This window comes from Ochotona curzoniae, unplaced genomic scaffold (genome assembly GCF_017591425.1).
Source record: "Ochotona curzoniae isolate NIBS_2020 unplaced genomic scaffold, NIBS_Ocur_1.0 contig_2692, whole genome shotgun sequence".
NCBI lineage: Eukaryota > Metazoa > Chordata > Mammalia > Lagomorpha > Ochotonidae > Ochotona > Ochotona curzoniae.
Window position 1 is genome coordinate 12,966,251 of NW_024465556.1, and position 20,108 is coordinate 12,986,358.

At 35.5% G+C, this 20,108-nt stretch overlaps 1 protein-coding gene across 1 annotated transcript in view; it reads right to left on the reverse strand.

Moving 5' to 3' along the window:
- CTNNA3 (catenin alpha 3) overlaps nucleotides 1-20,108 on the reverse strand; it is a 1,082,048-nt gene that overhangs the window by 354,317 nt on the left and 707,623 nt on the right. Inside the window, exon 11 of the mRNA XM_040975830.1 lies at nucleotides 8,121-8,277. Within this exon, the coding sequence (XP_040831764.1) occupies nucleotides 8,121-8,277 (157 nt within the window). The remainder of the gene's footprint in view (nucleotides 1-8,120; nucleotides 8,278-20,108) is intronic.

Below are 20,108 nucleotides of genomic sequence, written 5' to 3' on the forward strand. Positions count from 1 at the left end.
CTGCATTTTTCAAATACAGGTAAAATGTCCATAGCTCTGGCTCTAAAGGCAAGTATGTAAGTGAAGTTTTTTTTTACCGGTTTGTTAAAAGTTTCCTGCATGCTCTCAAAGTCGTTAAATCTGTACCAATATACACTGGTGAAATCCGAAAGATGGCTTTGTGCTTTCGTATACTGTATCTGCCTCCACACGAGTTTCTACCACGATGCTATTTTTCTAAGGCCAGGTAGAGTAACTTTAGAGAGTAGATATGTAAGCTTGATGTTCTAATGTGCCTAAAAACACTTCAGTAGCTAATGGATACTCTGGACATTTTTTTCTATGAAAGAGTTATTTTTATTTATTTCCAGGTAGAATAGAGTTAGAAAGAGAGAGAGAGAGAGAGAGAGAGAGAGAGAGAGAGAGAGAAAGAGAGAGTTCTTTTATCCTCTAGTTCACTACTCAAATAGTTGTAATGGCTGTAGCAGGGCCAGACCAAATTCTGAGCCAGAGATTTCTTCCAGGTCTCCCACGTTGAGCGTAGGGGCCCAAGCAGTTAAGTCCTCTGCAGCTTTCCCAGGCATATTATCAGCGAGCTACATTGGAAGTAGTGCAGCTGGGACTCGAATCCATACACATATGGGATGCTGGCATTGCAGGTGGCAGCTTGGTACACAATGCCACACAGCTGCCCCATGCCCCGGACATTCTTAACCTCTGGAAGTATGTCTCAGACTCATTGGTTAGTGAGAATATTGTGGCAATGAGAAACTTTGTTTTTAATCCTTCATATAATCTATAAAATGTCACAAAGGATTCACTATATTAAGAACTTTCAGTGAACCAAATAGCACCACTTTATTGTGTGTGCTTAAAGGTGGGACACTGCCCGGAAACAATTAAATACAAATGAAATTAAAACAATCTGATTCAATTTATGTGTTGTCAATATAGCTATTACAAATAGTGTGGCTTATTATCTTCATACTTCACTGACGCTCTTTTAAAAATTTCTTTCTGAAATATATAGTTTATCATCCAGATCCCTTGTAAGTGCATATCTGAAGATTTTAGAAATAATTTATTATATTGTTATAGAAAGCTAAAATGCACATCTTTACTGTTATTTATTTTATCAGCGTTATTAATAATTATTCTTGCTCTACCTTAATGGTATAGTAAAAATTTTCAAGCTTACTGTTTTTGGCAGTCACAGTAGAAATTTTCACTTATAACTTTCCTAAAAATGTAAGATCTAATTTTTCAACAATAGTCCTGCAGTATACCTATTGTTCATTCAAATGAGAGTGTCTTGAGCAAACTTTTGTGTTAGCACATGAAATAATGTGTGATCAATTCCAGTTCACATGCCCAAACTACTCCTCAGTCATGTAAGTACAGGCAGTAATTCAAAATGCAATTACCAAAGCAGCAATAATGGATGACTCTGGGGGAGTCCATTCAATCATTTCTGAATGCATGTTTTCTCCCAGTCTTTCACCATGACTTATGTAAAACTGGTGTACAATTTCTCTATAGTTCCCACAGTGATCACTGAGCCATATTCTATCCTACACAAACGAAATCACTGAAGGCCCAGAGGTAAAAACTTCGAAGCTTTGAACCACAATGACCATTTCTTGATTTTAGCCAATGGCATAAAGGATCCTTACTGCAAGTATTCCCAGGACTATCATGATGAGAAGTACATCCATTATTTTGTTTGTTGTTTTTGATAAATGAAAACCTATGTTATTCAGTCAGAGCTAAGATCCAATAATCCAGCTGGCTGCTACCTTCCTTTTGTTTTTACCTCACATGTGTCAGTCATGTGTTTTCCTTTTCTGGAACTAGAGCAGAGAAAATGAGGCAACATCTGTTTTACACTACATTTGCTTTACTTTCCATCTACAGGCCATTAAAAGCTACACCACATACGTCTACCAAACATGAATTGTAGCATCCGGAGTTACTGTTCTAAAAACTGATATAGCTTATGATACTGCTAATTGAAATTTTATATGACTTATCTTTGCCTATAAACATCTGGGGATCTCTATAATGTGAGACATTAATTTTTTTTAGCTTAGTACCAATCCATATACAACCTATGCTCTGGTATACTGAAAAACATGCAGTCATACAAGCCCTCCATGCACTTTCCTTTATTTCTCCCATTTTATGAGATGCTTTTCTACTCTCTCTAAGGTTCAACTCAGTAATTCATTTTAACAACTGTCTCTTTAAAAATGCTTCCTTCAACACTCTGACACTCCAAAAGTATTAGTTGCACAACAGTGAGTTTGTATGACTGTTTATTTTCCTTTTGGAATCAGGATTTATATACAATAGTCAGTTCTCTGAGATAAAAATTTGTGAATTTTCCTTCTTGATATACTCTTCCATTCCCTAGCACATTGCCTTATACACAGTAGACATGCAGTTCACTTCTATCAACATTCAATTTTTTCAGGACACAATTAAAAATAACCAAGATTAAAACAATGTATTTGTATGAAAGTGCTAAAATACCTGAAACCTTAAATGAATTAAAATTTCAACTAGGTACATATAGAAGAATTAGGCAAAAGTGCATTGTACGCTATAGGAAACCAGTTATGATTACATTAAATCATTCATCTTTTAAATAGGTAAATTTTTAAAAACACATTTCTTTTATTTGAATATCAGAGTTACAGGGGAAAGGAAGACACAGAGAGAGACAGAGAAAGAGAGAAAGAGAGAGAGGAAGAGAGGATTATTCACTCTCCAGTGGCCACAGTGGCCAACTCTGAGCTAGGCTCATGCTGGGAGCCAGCAGTTTCATCTGGGTCTCCCACATGGATAACAGAGACACAAACGTTTGGGCCATCCTATGCTGCCTTCTTCCCGGGCCAGGAGCAGGGAGTTGCATCTGGAGTTGAGTATCCAGGACTTATATCAGTGTTCATATGGGAGACTAACATCACAGACGGTGGTTTCATTTGCTATGTCATAATGCTGTTCCTTACATTTGTAGTATTTTACCACAACTCTTACTCCATAAATATAATTTTAATAGTGCTTACTTTGCTTGTGTTATTTTGAGGTTTTGATCTTGCTAACATTATATGTTTATTTGAAATCAATTTATAAAGTGAAACTGGAAATTTGTTTATTTTTATTTTCCTTGGTGAGATGATTTAGATTACAACTTCACAGAAGCGAAAGATTATGCCAACCATAATGTCTTTAAGAAAGAAGCCTTTGTTGGTAAATTTTTGTTGTCAGTATCAGAATTATCTTTATATTCCCAGTAATGGATAATGCTGAAGATTATTTTTCATAGTTGAAAGGTATTTTAAAACATTATTTCCAAGAGTGAACACATTTAATAAAAACATTCTGTAAACCCTGACATAAGCCCTGTAAAATGCAAGTTGAATTGAAATTTTAAAGAGAAATTAATAATTGCATTAATTTTATAAACAGCTAATAAGAGACTTCCAGAAAAATCGTGGAAACAGAAATTCAATTAGGAAAATTTTTTGGCGACACAGGCTACTGATGGTGGTTCAAGCTGAGTAGTAATAGCATTGTATATACCAAAATTGGACATATTTGGAATTCCGTATGTGGAATAAAGGAGATTTCAACTGCCTGTCAACATTATAATGCACTGAAAGTCAATAGAATGTTAGCTTCAAAGTAAGAATGCTTTCAGCAATAGGATAATAGCGATGCTAGCTTTAATCATTAAGTGGTCAATCTCTGTTTCACAAATTGCTAAACCAAAGTGTCTTCTTCCATTCCACCTGTGCTGCTTTGCATCCAACAATTTCTAGCGCCGCACTTTGTTTTCAAGTTATTTATTCTGGTTTTACCTTTTATTCAATCTCCAACACATTTCACAGCTTTGGCACTTGAAATTATGCATGCAGTATTTAACAAGAAATTAAAGATTACATCGTCACAAGTCCTAACATTTAACCAATTCTTAGCGATTGTTGAGTATTTCTCACAATTCAAATCATTCCACCATTGTTGTGTCAAAAGCAGTAACTCACACAAGCCAACTGAAGGAAGAGTTCACAGAGCTTATACAAGTATTAAGTATAGTCACTATTTCAGCTCTATATCCTAGAGTTCACCACAGAGAGAAGTAACACTGGGGCACTATGGCAGCCTGGTACGACAGTTTCTCAAGCCTCATCATTTGGCGTATCCTCTGTTTATAGACATGACAGACCCTGACATGGTCAAAGGATCTCTGTGTCTCCCTCTCTCTCTGTAGCAATATACTTTAAAATGATAGTTTTTTAAATTTTATTTTAAAGTATTTCTCTACCTGCTTTAAGGAGCCAATGATATTATTGCAGAGTAACAATCTACAAACAACTTCTAGGACAACTTAATTTCAAAGAATTTTCATTTCTTTCCCCCTTTTTGACTTTTGGAAATGGGTCTATAATTAATTTATATGCAGAATTTTATAGTGATTGGTACAATAGGTGATGGGGCTATCCTGCAAATTTTTAAGAAATAATTGCTGGTGTTTGTGTCTGGAGTTCTCCATTCATAAAAGAAAATAAACTGATACAAAAACTTCTGAAAATAGATATTTGATTCCTATGTCATGAAAAATTTGTTAATGATACAAGTATAAAATTTGGAAATCGTTAGATAGTCCCATAGTTAGAAATGCAGCAGATAACACAAATATTTGCTATTAGGGATACTTGCTTCTTAAGAATTTCTAGCTAGTAGATATTTAACCACTTTTGAATGATTATAAGCAAATCTTTTGATAGATGTGATTTCTACTTCTGTCAGTAGTCTACAAAATAATTGTTTAAAATGCAACTTCATTTTCATACTCTTTTAGATTTTAGTTTTTATTTATATTTTAATGTGGAGAATTATTTTGTTAGAATTCACAAGTTTTTACAACTGAATTATGAGAAAATGAAAATCATTTCAGGACACTAGTTTTTTCCTATTAAAAACTTAAAATTAATATTATTATTGACTACTGTGGGGAAAAGTCCAAGCCAAAGATGAGACGCTTACAAAAACATTGAAATCATATTTCTTCTTAGGTAATGCAAAATGCAGACACCATATGAAGCAACTAGTCAGTTTTAAAACCTGAAAGCAGATGAATCAGAAGTATGTGAATATAAACAACACTTCACTTTGAAAGATCATTCTAGAAAAGTACCAGAGAAGTCATTCGCTGCTGAACACACCTGCAACTTTTTCTAAGAAAATCCATGTCAGATTGTGACAGCCCATCTCAGTTATTTGAACCAAGATCAGTCATCTGAAAGATGGCGACCTTTTATTGGGTGGCCTGTGATCTTTGAGATAGGACTTCTTGTCTACCAAAAAAAAAAAAAAATGCATACAGCTAGATAGAATCTTGCCCACTTATTTGACTGGAAACGTTCTGAAAGATGTTGTCATCTGTGGAAACTGATAATGAAAAATTATAAGGTTCTATGAAGAATCCCTGGAGCCCAATTAAAAGTAACACATTATAGCTTGTTAAGGGGAAGCGGACGTCACTCAACGTTTTGGGTAAACATGCTTGATTGTTGGTTTCATGGCTCATCTTTGTGCAGTAGGTATAGCATGGGATTGATCATAAAGGCTGAATTCTGAGTGACCAGGCTATTGCAGATCTGCTAAAACCCGATTATACCAGCTTATGGAAACTATATACATTTCTTAACAACTCAGAATACAGTGAGATCATATTAGTAGCTTGAAACCTGCCACCGTGGGAGTATTTATACCAATGAAATCGTTAAGTGTGACCAAATGGGATTGCTACTCCCTCTGTGACACCCACCCTCAGTCAGTTGTTAATCATTTATTACTCATCATTAAAATCTCATTTCCTTTCGCCAAGGGAGGGAAACAAACATGTGTTAAAGGTTTTCTTCTTGACATACATGAGAAATCTGAATGCTCCCTTCTCTTCCTCGTTTCAGTGGTACTGAGTAACGTTCTGAGCAGTAGCCATGACGCAAGACAAACAATGCAGACAACCAATGTAGACCATGAACAACTCAACTAGTGCCCACACATCAAAAACATAGGGAAGCAGAAAGTCATCTTGGACAGACCAAGTAACAGGGTGCCAAGTTGCCGAATTTAGCTTACAGAAATTAGAAAAACAGGAAGAAATATTAAGTATCATCCCACCTTTTATCATCACTTTGTGTCAATAATTCTAGACAATATTACAAAAAAGGATCCCATCACAAACAGCTGGACTTTCCTCTGGTATACTGTGGCTAGTGAGCTTAGAATCAAGTATTGCAAACATCCAGTTATGTAAAACAATGAGATATTTTGATATTTAGACAATCTTCAAACAAATCTTCCACTGCACATCATGAACTGCTAATGTGGTATAGAAGAAGAGAAGATCTAGAATTTTACTATGTCATGTTACCACAGCACAAATATTATGGGATCCTGCTTTGAGGGCCCACACACTGCCTGGCCTCCACGCTAATCATGAAGGTTTGACCAATCATGATGTGCCATGTGTGCCCAGAGAATTCTCCCCATGTGCTGTCAGTAGTATTACTGTAAACTGCCTTTGCATTGATCAATGCGCATAGGCACGGCTGCTTTGGAACCAAAGAGGCAACTAAAACCCAAGTCTGGCACGTAACAAATAAATTACTGAAGATTGCTTCAGTGTAAGATTTGACTGAACTCACATTGCAAAGTACATACTAAGAAGATAGCAAACAGAGCAAAATATACTAAGCACAGCATTGCATTCAATAATTAAAATTATAAACTATCTAAATGCTAACAAAAACAAATACATTTTGAAGAATATACAATAAAGAAGAAATATGTACCATAAATTTTTTAAAGATAAAATGATTCATATACATTTGTATAGGAAAATGTACACATATATGATATGATATAAATATTTCACTATAAATTATATGAAGAGAAATACTGATGGAAAATAATATCTGCATGACTATTGAGTTGTTAATATTTTACCTACAATTTCTAAATATTCTCAAACTTTGCAACTATATAAAAATCAAACGATTTAAAAATGATTAGCAGATACTGCATTTTCATTAATACAGCATAAAAAATATAACTGTCCTTCTTAAATTCATGGAAAATACATTTGATTAAAAAAAAACTATCCACAGATTGCAAGTTATTTTTGCGCCAATACATACGTACTTTAATTCCATTTTCCAAAAATTCCTTTGAAGTTTCTTTATAGACTAGATTTCTGGAACTATTATCAAGATTACTGTATAGTTACATGAAAGTATTTGAACTCAACAGTTTAGACTGAAGAAACTTTCTAAAAGTTAGAAATTGCATGTAAAAACAAAGCGTGAACTATCACGTGCCAAGAAAATCCTTCCCTCGTAGAAAATGTATGAAAAATCTTTATTTTAAGAAGAGACTTACTTCTAAGAGAATAAAAAAGGCTAACAAGTGGTTAGTAATTTTCTGTTACAATAGTATTATCAAAATCTAAATAATTCTGACAATTTGGGTCTAGGGAAGTATTTTCACAATTCCGTGGGATGCCATTTTAGTCTGTGATGAGAGAATCGTGTGCACTTCACACAGAATCTCAAGCCTGTCTATTACTGAAATAGTTTGGTGGCTAGCCTGGTATCTTTAGTTCTTCATATCAGTGCCATTAAATACATGCAGTGCAGCTGAATTACCACATTGTTGTATCCCCAATCTGTGAAAGCATCTTCCCATTACGATATATCATTCACTCTTAAGTGAACACACGTTTATTTGAAAATGAAGTTTAGGAAAACCAAGACAAACAAATGTACTGAGGAGAGAAAACCCTGACTTGTTAGAAAATTCTAGGAAACTCTAAAATTCAAATCTGTTGATTTCCCTATAATAGAAAGTTCTTTTCAAGGCGGTATACAATTTCAGATTGTAAAAATTATAAGACATGAAGTTCATGGTCCTAGTATACACGACTGATGTTATATCTGCCACTATTAATAAGTAACTGTTTATAGAAAGCCCATCAACGAAATGCTCCTAACATTGCATTAAACCAATTATAGTGTTATTCTACTTACACAAATTCAAGAGCAAATACACAAGCTAAAAGATCAAACACATACCGGAGACAGCAAGGAAGTCGTCAATACTCGTGATGTCGTCCACAGCTTCAGTGAGGACATGTATGTGACTCTCCCACGTGCGCTTGTACATTTCCATGGTACTTTTTACCACCTGACTTTTGGGTCTTGATGCCAAAGCAAGTGCAGCATTAATAATCTGCAAAAATGCAAAAATTCATGCAAAATAATTTGCTTGGGAATTCTTATCATTGTGCAGATAACACATGTTATATTTTTAAAGATTAGATACATTCATCCTTTACTACAAGAAAAAATGGTAAAATTCCAAATATAAATTCCTCTTTGCTTCTAATAGTAATTTAGTTTTGTTTTGGTAATAAATAGTTACAAGTTTACTGTTTGCCTTTGCACTGAGATGCAAGAAACACAATGATAGGTGTCTTTAAGGAACTTAAAAACCATTTACCGGAAATGACAATCTAAAATTGTATCTTAATTCAGAATACAAGAAATGCTATAAGAACAAACAGTAGCCAATATTTTATAATTTTATCAATTGATATGGTATTAATATATTCATTATTTCTTGTTTGTTTTTCATTTTCTTTTTTGAGACAGAGAGAGAAGTGAGAAATTCTTCATTACCAGTACACTCAAATGTCTACAAGAGTAAACACTGGTCAATTTTGAAGCATGGAGCATGGAATCCAGTTGTGTTTTCCCACATGCGTGACAGGGACTCAGGCACGTGAGCCACGACCAGCTGCTGCTCCTCCTAGTGTGCATTAGCAGGAAACTGGGATCTGGAGTAGAGCAAGGACTGGGATCCCAGGCAACTCAATACAGAACAAAAATGGCCACGTGACAGCTTAACTGTTTCAATTCATGCCAGCCCTGCTTAATATTTCCAACATACATGAAGTATCATTAGGTACCAAGCAATGTGAATTTTTCGAAATACGAAATGAAAACATAAGCATAAATGGCCATCTTCTAGGAGTTTATATATCAGCCAGAGATGGCAGATAATTAGCAAGAAAAATACATTGTCTGTGAGATGATTATAGCTAGGAGAAAGAACAGAGAAGGGAGATAAGAAGTGGAGTGGTGAGAGGGTAGGAATTTCTTAATTTTACAAAGCCCCCCCACTCAAGGAAATTATGAATAAAATCATTATTGCCAAAAAAATTGGGAACAAAGAGTGGCGAGTTTCCAGAGAGGACAAAAAAGGAACACTTAGTGAGAATAGTAAACAATCTCCTTTAGAGATTAGGAATGCAAAAGTAACCAGCATGAATCCTGCACTGCCTGCTCAGGACTCCAGCCTTATTTGGAAGACACTAGAGAGTCATGTTGATTTTTTAAACAATTGGCTCAGACCTCCACTTAGGAAAAATTAATTTGTTAGACAAACACGGGAGGGTTAGAACCGCAAGAGGCCACAGAAACGAGCAAGAGCTTGAACTACCTTCATGGCAATAACGCTAACTGCAGGAGGATGGTGCCAAAAACGCATTAACAAACCTGTGAAAAAACATGTTAAGAACACAGAAACACTCAGAGTGGTGCAATGATAGTACTCCGCAGAGTTTCAAATAACATCATTTCTACATCTAAAATGTACAAAGAAGCTAGAAATAAAAAGTAAGGAAATACACGCAATTATTAGTGATCTCAGGATGGCAGAATTTCTATTGTTTTCCTTTTGGGGATGTGTGTAAGTATATTTAGGCATTCCAAGGCATTCCAGTAACTTAAGTTATTCTTCAAACACAGATGATTACTTAAGTTTTCCTACAAGTCATGGAAACGAATATAGTATTAGCTTTATTTTTTAAAAGATTCATTTACTCATTCAAAAAGTAGAATCAAAGTGGGTGGGGGGAAGAGACAGAGAAGTCGTCCATGTGATGGTTTACTTCCCAAATGGCAGCAAACAGCCAGAGCAGGGGCAGGTAAAACCATGACCTCCTCCAGGTCTCTCATGTGGGTGTGGGGTCCAAGCACTCGGACCATGCTTATCAGCCCAGAGTTGGATCAGAAGCAGAGAGCAGGTATTCACATATGAGAAGTTGGCAGGCAGCAGTTTTCCTGACACACCACAGTGCTGGTCCCTACCATATTACCTTAAAAAGTACAAATCACAGATTGGAAAGACTAGTTAGTGTTAGAGGCAGCTGTGTCCAGTTATTTTGAAGACAGTAATAAAGAGTACTGCAGAATTTGACTTTTAAAAATATATATTTTCATTTTATTTGAAATGCAGAGAGACAGAGATAGAGAGGCAGGTGGAGAGAGATAGACAGAGTTCTTCCATCCATTGGTTCACTCCCCAGATGCCAGCAACAGCCAGGGCCAAACTAAGCAAAAATTGGGACCCAATAACTTCATCAAGGTCTTCAATATGACTAACAGGACCCAATCCTGGCTCCTGGATTCGGATCAGCTCAGGTTCAGCCATTGCAGACACTTGGGGAGGGAATCAGTACATGGAAGATCTTTCTCTCTCTCTCTCTCTCTCTCTCTCTCTCTCCTTCTCTCTGTAGATCTGCCTTTCCAATAAAAATAAATGCATCTTTTTTAAAAAAGGAAGAAATGTCTAGGTGATGTTATTGATGAATCATTGTAAAATACAATAGTAAGTGCCAAAACATAATGGGTTATCATAAACGAAAGCACAGGATGCCTTAGAACTTATCGGAGAGGTACTCTCAGCTTCCTAAGTGGAGATATTCCAAAGGATTCACATCTGAAAAATAAGCAGGACTAGCAAATTACAAATGGTGATACCCTTTTATGGAAAGACAATAATGTGCAAGGCCCCAGCAGTGAGGCAGGATCTAACCTCCCCTCCTGGGAAATGTTCAGCAGAGAGGAGATAGTAAAAGACTCAAGAAAATCAAAGAATTCAGAGGGATGGGTTCACTAGAGAAGAAAGTAAAATATTAACATATCAAGAGTAAAAAATAAAGATTTTTTTTAAAAGGACAATGGCTATGGAAGGGCCAAGAACAATGATAAATAAAAACACCTTTGAATTTGGAAAACCAAAGTTATTGGTATAGCAGAATGTTGGACACAGGATGCAGATGTCTTCAAAATAAAACAGTATTTAAAAAAAAAGATGCTTTTCTACTCAGTAACCTAAATGTTGTATCTTAAGTAAATTTCGACACATTATCAGACATAGAGGAGGGAGGGTTTCAGTTGCTTGAAAACATTACATTGATGCTCTCTTCTAGTTTTTGTTTTATGAAAGAAGAAACATTACATTTTAAAGCATTGTAAAATAACTTTAGAAATTATTGTGCAGTAGTATTTTTTTTTACTTCAGCTTTGGAGTTTTATTGACCTGTTAACTTACAATGTACCATTGTTTACACTGTAAAAGCTATGGTCTCTAGTGTTCCATTGCTTCTGCAATTGGACAACCGTGTACACATGTGGTTTTTTTGAAATTATGCCTCCATAGTAAGGGACTGTTCTGAAGTACCGTGCAGAACCCTCAGCGGGGATGTACAGACAGGCTCTATTTTACCAGGACATTTTCAGTTCTGCTGCTTATCCAATGTATCTGATTCAACATTGCTTACTAGGAGAAAAGTTTATCTTCTTTACTCTCATGACATTTAGTTTATATCTAAAATAGACAATTCAAATGTGCTAACCCTCTTTAGGGCAAAATAAAAATTTCTCCCAATGTCATATTCCCATGCTCATTCCTATGGTGTTCAGATATAACATCTGATCTAATTACACATGTTCTCCTTCCCTGAGACCTCCAAAGTATGCCAAAATTATGATAAAATATTTTCTTTGGTTTTCTGTAGAAGGTGATATTACAAAATAAACTGGTACTTATGAAGTGACCAATAAAGAAAACAAGGAAAAGAGACAATGATCAAGAAGGAAAATAAACAACTACGATAGGAGTGCAGATCTGACATAATTTTTTAAAGTAAGTAATTTTCTGGGTTTTATATTATCAGCATTTTATAACTGCTGTTTGATATTACTTACATATTCTAAATATACATTTACATTTTCATAAAGGCCCTTGAAACTGAATGGACTTATGCCTCCAAAGCACTATAATTTGCATAAAAATCTAACTTCTGAAATGATAAAATGAGTACAGATTGTACTGCAATATTTCATAAAACTACATCTTTTCTTAATTTTTTCCTTATTTGAGCTATTCTATGCTTCCCATCCAGCTTCCTGCTAAACCATGTGGAGCCAGCAAGGACATGGGCACTTGTCACCCACATGGGTCACCCACATGGGACACCCACATGGGACACCCACATGGGACACCACCATGGACCTTTTGACCCCTGGCTCCAGTCTACCTCCTGGTGTTGGTCAGTTCCAGTCCTAGCTCTTGTGGGCATTTAGGGAGGGAATGGACAGATGTAATCTATGTCCATGTAGTTATGCATATGTACACATACACCCCTCTCCCTCCAAACACTTGTCTTCCAATTAGTAAATCTCACACAAAAGAATACTGAAGGCCTGCAGTGTGGCAGGAATGTTTTCTAAACTCATACGCAATTTTCATTCACTGAAGAAGTTCTTACACCTACCCCCAATTTAATGATGGAACAACTGAGGTCCACAGAGGCTGAAATGCAGAAGAGGCTTTCGGTTGGGAGCAAAAGATCACACATTAGAGTTTTACTTTGCTTCTCATTTAATTTTTATCTTTGAAAAATTCTCACTCAGTCTGTGAGAGTCAGGGCCCTAGAAGTTTTAGGTACACGGACACTAAAATGGAGAATGGAGTCAGTCATTGGATGAGCACATCCCTCTGGGGCCTTTCTAACTTTGATTTAATGCATATACACTTTCCTTAAAAAATTTCTAAAATCAATTACAGAAAAAAAAATCTATGTAATTTAAAGTTTCCCACAGGTAGTTCAATTTTGGCATCAATATAAATGATCTTGAAATTTTAGGGAATACAACAAAAGCACTTTGCAGATTAAAAAGATGAGTTATGCATGGCATGTACAGATTGGATTGCTTCAGTATCATGGCACATATATGAACTTAAAATAACAAGATGTACAATTCTTCAAATACATCTAAGGGTATATGTAATGTGAATTTATATGACATCATTTAAAGCATTAATGTATTTTGATTTGGGAGTGGAAAATAAATTCCAGTCTTCCAAATCATGGGGGTTCATGTGAAGGAATTAAAAATGACTTTGTAATCTCTGGCAAGTTTCATTTTTTTTAAAAAAAAAAAAAAGATGCTTTGTCAGAGATACTTGCAAAGTTTCTTTTAGGTATATCATCCAATTTTATACAGAGATAAAGGTAAATGTTGACTTAGACATTAATTGCCAAAATATGTATTTTAATATGAAGTTGGCAAAAGCTGAAAAGCAGAAAAGCATACATTTTCAATGTCTAAATGTTAAGGGGATTAGAATTTTTTTACCACAGATACAGAATTTTTGAAGAGTCAACTTTGGTTTCAGCACTAAAAAGGGTGCTTACAACATAAAGAAACGTAACATTCTTGTCAAAAAATTTTGTCATGCATTTATCATTTATCTGTAGTAGAATAAGAAAGAAAATTTAGAAAATATTTTATCCTAAGTGGCTCTAAAAGGAAGAGCCATGTGGAAATATTCAGGAAATGACAAGCGTATTAAATCTAGGTTGCATACACAGTGTTTTCCCCGAGAATCTAAGATATTTTGAAAAGATAGTGTGTAAACTGGATTGAAACCATCAGCAATGATTTTGTCTCCTGCTCTTTCATTCTCTCTTCCACCTACGGGTTCCTGGAATTTTCCTTAACGTGATTTTTGAGATGTAGGTGTACTGTACCCTTCTCCATGCTGCAAATATCTCCCACCAGGACAACTGAGGGGGCTCATATCTGTTCCTAGCAATTGTCTGCAAGGTGATGTTTCCACATTACTAACCTCATGAAGCTTTCCCGTCTCCCATTTTATGTTAGGATAAAAAGCAAAAGTACTCAGTTGGCCTAAAGCCCCCGATGATCACTCTCCCATTATTTCCCTTCAGTCTTCTACTTTCTCTTCTCCTTTCTTGCCATGGGGGTTGATCTACATGGTTTCATTTGTATTAAATTCATCAAATGGGAATCACTTCAAACATCATTTCCTACACTTGATCTTAGCCAAAAAGCCAAGAAGCAATAAATACAATTTCCTTAGAAAACCCCTATCAAAGTTAGATCCGGTTCCTAAATCATATACTGTCATGAAAAAATGTCTCAATTCTTTTCAATATTTACCTTACCATGTAATGTGAACTTCACTTTACATGATCATCCGGTAACAGTTAAGCCAAACTTCCCACTGTTTTCAAAATAACAGGGTTCTTAGTGTTCTTCACCCAGAGCATGTGGAAAGCACCAAGTAGAATCATTTCCATGCAACTAGGGCTCCAGTCCATGATTCTTTCCAGGAAGTTATACAGCATTTTTTTTTTTTGTATTTTCCCCCAACTGAGAAGATAAAGCATTTCCCCCAATTGTGTAGGCAAAATATTTCCCCAATAGTAGGAGTGAATAAGTTTACCCCTCCAAGGAACTTACATTATCAGCTAAACGCTAGTGTGGCAATATAAACAACTCTGCTATTATGGGAGCTGTTCAATAAAGTGTTAATTAACCTCTATATTCAGTTTTTCCAAGGGTCATTCCAAGCTGTGGAAAATCTGTCACTGGACTAGCTTTCCCTATCTAAGCATCCTCTGCTCAACCTTACTGAAACTGCAGTTGAAGATTAAATTTAAAGGGTCATTTCTGCCATAATTACTATACCTGAAATCTCACCATTTTACTTACTCATATTTCTATTGGGACTTTTTGCTGGTTGTAGGGAAAACTCATGAATTCAAGATGGAAAACCCATTTAGAAACACTGTCACATTTTAACCACACATTGTGAATAAAAAGAGATCATATTATCACCCACTTAAGTCACTCCAAGGCAAAGATTTTCACTGCCAATCTATAGACAGAAAAGCAAAACTAAATTTTAAGATTTTCTTAAAGTAAATTCTACCTATATAAAGGTATATTGTTAATTTCTCCCAGTGGGTGTTTTGTAAAATATATATCTTACAATATATATTTATATGTATACAATGTATATTTTATGCTTATAAATATATGTAATGCATTTATTCTATAATAAACATATACTATACTAATATTATATATGCATATAAAATATATGTGTGTGGGTACTTTAACAATATTGTGGAAAAAGTAGAAGTTTGTAGCGGGCTTATAGCACACATCATGATATTCCTCATTGAAGGATTCTAAATAAACACACCTTTTCTAAATCAAAGTGAAATAAAATTCTTTTTTTTTTTTAGCCCTATGCAGGAAAGATAAGGAAAATCATGTTTAGCCTTCACAAACATCAACATTTTAAAATCACTACTAGATTGGAGAAGAATCCTTCCTGGTCACAATGGATTGTAAAAGGCCAGGGTTTATTTCATTTCATCCGACCTAGAGTCCTTAATCCCTGCAGTATATTCACCAGTGCCTGCAATGTACCCCAGCGATGCACTGCTCATTGCAATCATTACGTATTAAAGAAGCAGTGCCCTGCACTCAGGAGTAATCACTGTGCATATGCTTCCTTAGGAAAAAGAACATCTGAGTTTCCAGTTTCAGAATGAATGAACTGATAGGCAAAAATTACCACAGGAAGACATAATTGGCATTGTATATTGGAAAGCAGCCTTTTATTGAGGGCAGACCTGCAATTTTTAACATAAAGTGTTGTTTATTTTGTCATGCACAAGCTTGGACCATAATATGCAAGCAGATGATAGATAAGACTGTGGTTTTTTTAATTACAGACTTGGATTCACTGGGCTATGTATAGAACATAGGAAAATAAGGTACTATGGTTTCTTGGGAGTTGGACTATGTAAATTAAATTGAATAGTGCAATACAAAACTATGAACAAGAGAAGATTCTCTCTGGGGAAATACAAATGACAAATGTACAACGGCTTTTAGCAGCTGGCAGCATCCATTTGAAGAGCTAATGTCATTTTAGGTAATGGATTAGGAAGAACTGGATGCACTCCATAATGCAGGCCAAGCATAATTTTTATGAGAACTGAGTTATCTGACATAAAAAAACACTATAGCTTCCTTCAATTTTCTGGCCTCATTTTCCACTGTTGTGATAAGGGATGGCAGGACGGAGTCTCCACAGTCAGCGGATGCAACGGCTGCTGGGATAGCAGGATTTCAGGGAAATTTTACATGCAGTATCCAGAGAATTTTGTTCAGTTGGATGTAAGAGATGAGAAACGTAAAGCAGTCGAGGCTAGTTCTCACATGTCTGGCTTAAATGACTCCATTAAGGTTGAGTGGGGAGAAAAAAGATAACAGAAGATAAAGTTGGAGAGAATAAAATTATGAATTATAGACACTGTGAAATTTAGATATTATGGGAAATCCATGTTGCAATGTATAGGCTTCAGAAATAAAATTTGGAGCAGAAAAATAGATTTTCAGCTTAATTTGATGATGAATTGAGTCCCATGAGTTGAAAGCACATAAGGTTGGATGAAGAGGGGTGTAAGTGGAGAGAGAATAGCATTTTTCAAGGGTGGAGGCATAAAAAGAAATGTAATCAAAAAGAAAAATTCACAGCAATGGATTAGTGATCATTTCAACAGGGTGGTGATCAACTGAATCAAATACCAAATTTAGTCAAACAGGATGAGAATAGACAGGAATTCATGATTTTGACACAAAGAGATTCATGTCTTGCTAGAGAAGCTTTGGTACAAGTTTGTGAAGGCAACATAAAAGGAAAGCCATGGATGATAGGATGGATTACATAATTGATGATAAGCCTATTTAATAGGCATGTGTTCTTAGCATTACACTGAATTATATATATATTATATATGCGAATTTTATATTTATACATACATATATATATTCTGTATCTCTCTTCCCAAGTATAGAACTGATTTTAGAAGAAGGAATCTTAAAAAAAAAAAGGAATCTTTTTTATCCTAGAGTTTAAAATGACATTTACACAGTGAAAATAAGCAAATTCTTCTAGGTCAACTGTGAAATAGAATGCAAAAGCCCATGGTTAAACTGGAAGCAAAGAATTGCACATTGAACAGTTTTCATTAACAAGCCCTTACATGAAATTAAAAATTGTAGGTGGCTCATTTAATTGCATATGGAATATTTTTTCCCTTTATAGAAGATTTCCTCATTTTCAAAATAACTTCCTGGATTTCTTTGGAATAGCAAATGGCTATATTTGAAAAAACCACCTAAGAAACTGTGATATATCAGAACTGACTGCTAACAAGCTTTATAAAAACGAAGGGAGGTGGGGTGGACAGGGAATAACTCCTCTGCGTATGGAACCGTAGCATGAAAAATACCAGGAAAAAAAATCATTAACTTAAATCACAGAAACAAATGATTGACAAACTACAGGAGTGCTACCACAGTAGCAAAAAAATCAAACCTCTGAGTCAGAGATTAGAGAGTCTTTCTGGCTTCCAAGGTTCAAAGACTTTCCATGATGACACAACTGGCTAATCCTCTGCATGCAAAGCCCAGCACTGCACCCACTTGGGAGACCTCAAAGAAGCTCTGGGCTCCCGGCTTCAGAATGGCTCAGCTCTGGCCTTTGAGGCCATTGGGAGAACGAACCAGTGAATGAAAGATTTTTCTGTCTTTCCTTCTCTCTGTTAAATCTGCCTTTCCAATGAAAATAAGTAAATATCTTAAAAAGTAAGATTTTCTAGTGGAAAGGTAAGAAGGGTGATTATACAGAACATAATCCATACAGCGACTTAACAGATTAACTGGGAAATGGTTGTTACTCCAACCATCTTCTTGCCACCGTGCTTTACGAACAGTGTCTTCTATATGATTCTATTAAAATGAGCAAAAAGACTTAACATTTACATAAAAGAAGAGGGGAAAACACCAGAGTTTTTGAGTCATTGTTTGAAGCTTTTACTGTACTGACAAGGCCAAGGTTTACATTATTCTTCAGGACCTGTAAGTTACTCTGTCCTGCTGCCTAAGCACCACCTCCACATGACAAAATGACTCCCCCTCAGGAAGTAGTACAGTCAATAACAGATAATTTCTTAACATTATACAGTCTTTCTAACAATTTACACAGGGACAGGAATATACACATGGCCCACTGCCTTTAGACAGCTTGTTTCAATAGCTACTCTTTAGTGACAGAATTATTTTAATTTTCTTTCTTTTTTTCTTCTGCTTTTATTCATTTTATCTGTAAAAGAAAGACTGGCAGCATTCAGCCATTGGAGTGATGCAAGAAACATCTTTGTTACACAAACCAGCAGAAGCCTATTTCACACTTCCAACGTAGTGCTTTAAGAGGCATGACAGTAATTAACTTTATTGGGTACAGTATAGGCAGAGGCTATTTCTGCGCAAGAGATGATTCCAAAGGTTAGTGCCTTTCCATCTGCCATGTTTGGAAATGGTCTATTTAATGGTTTTGGACCTACAGACCCTAAGCTTTAGCAGACTTTTCTGTGGTAAACTTCAAGAACAGAGCAGCATTTGAAATCAACGCAGCAGGAAGCAAACTGCTTGCTTTTCTGATGTTCAGCCCAAGTGCTTCTACAGCAGATATGTGTCTCTCCTGAATCAGGCACTTGATGCTTTAATGAGGAACCTTTTAAATAATTATGAAAAGGTCACTTGCATACAGTGCTGGATAGGCTAATCCTTGAAAACATGAGGAAAATTGCTGATTTTATTAACTGTGTTGACTAGAGCTGCTGTGAATTTTAGGAAAAGATAAATGTCTCCTGTCACGATATTGTCATACTGCAAGCAAATCCCATTCTTGTGAGTATATGGCTGAGCTTACAAAAAGGAAACAAAACAGGTTTTTACAGCCCAGGATTATAGCAGTTTAAGCAATTTTCATTATGGTGGTTTTTAAAGTCTCCCAGTTCTATTATCTTAGCATATCTTAACCTAATTTAGTTGGTTTTGCTTATTTATTATCAGTTTTCCCTTATCTAGCATGCAGGACTTTTTATTAAATTAAAATGCTAAACTATTTTTATTATTATAAACTATATGCATAATAAAATGGCTACATTAATTTTATTATAATAAAATAGTTCATTTAAACCCTTTTAATTATGATTGTGTCCATAATGACAATACTTCATGGAGTTATCTGAAACCGTGTCCCTTAAGACCTCATCCTGCTGACCGTCAGCTCCAGCATCACGCCGGAGCCGGAGCTTGCCCAAAACACAGAGCTTTACGCTCCATCTCAGGCCACTCATCAGAAGATGCAGTTCCACAAATGCCCCAGTAAATACTTTAAAGCCTTAATATGAGGCACAGAAACTATTTTAAGTGTGAATTTTTATAATAAAATACCTATTTTTTATAGTAAAATATCTGGTCAATGAATACTGTTTATTTTCCTTAATTTAGAAAATGGCCTAGCTGATTTTGACTGTCTTAAAAAGCTATTCTTCTATTTGTTATCACCAGAAAAAGGAATATCATCATCACAAGTGACAAATTCCTCCTGTTTTAAACAGTAGGGCTTGTAATTATAAACCATGCAATATGAACCAGAAAGCATGTTTTGTATGGGATGCTGGAGCATCTACATAGGGTGTATAAATGTAAGATATCTGTGTAAAATAAAATTTCATTTCTGCATCTGTCAATGATAGTATCACAACAAAATGACAAGGTGGCTGGTACATCTGGAACAATCTCACTTGAAACAGAGGCTATTTGTTATACATGAAATTGTCTGTGGTAGTTTCTGGTTTAGAGGAGATAACACTTCAGAAAGATGGATGACTATCCTTTAGATCAGCAGAAACTGACAGGCAGTACGAGAGGATGACTCAACCACTGGCTGACAGAGATGTGTCACATCCATCTGCCACTTTGGACAGATAAAGTTGGAACAATTTTTTTGGAATGAGTCCCAAACTAAGAATT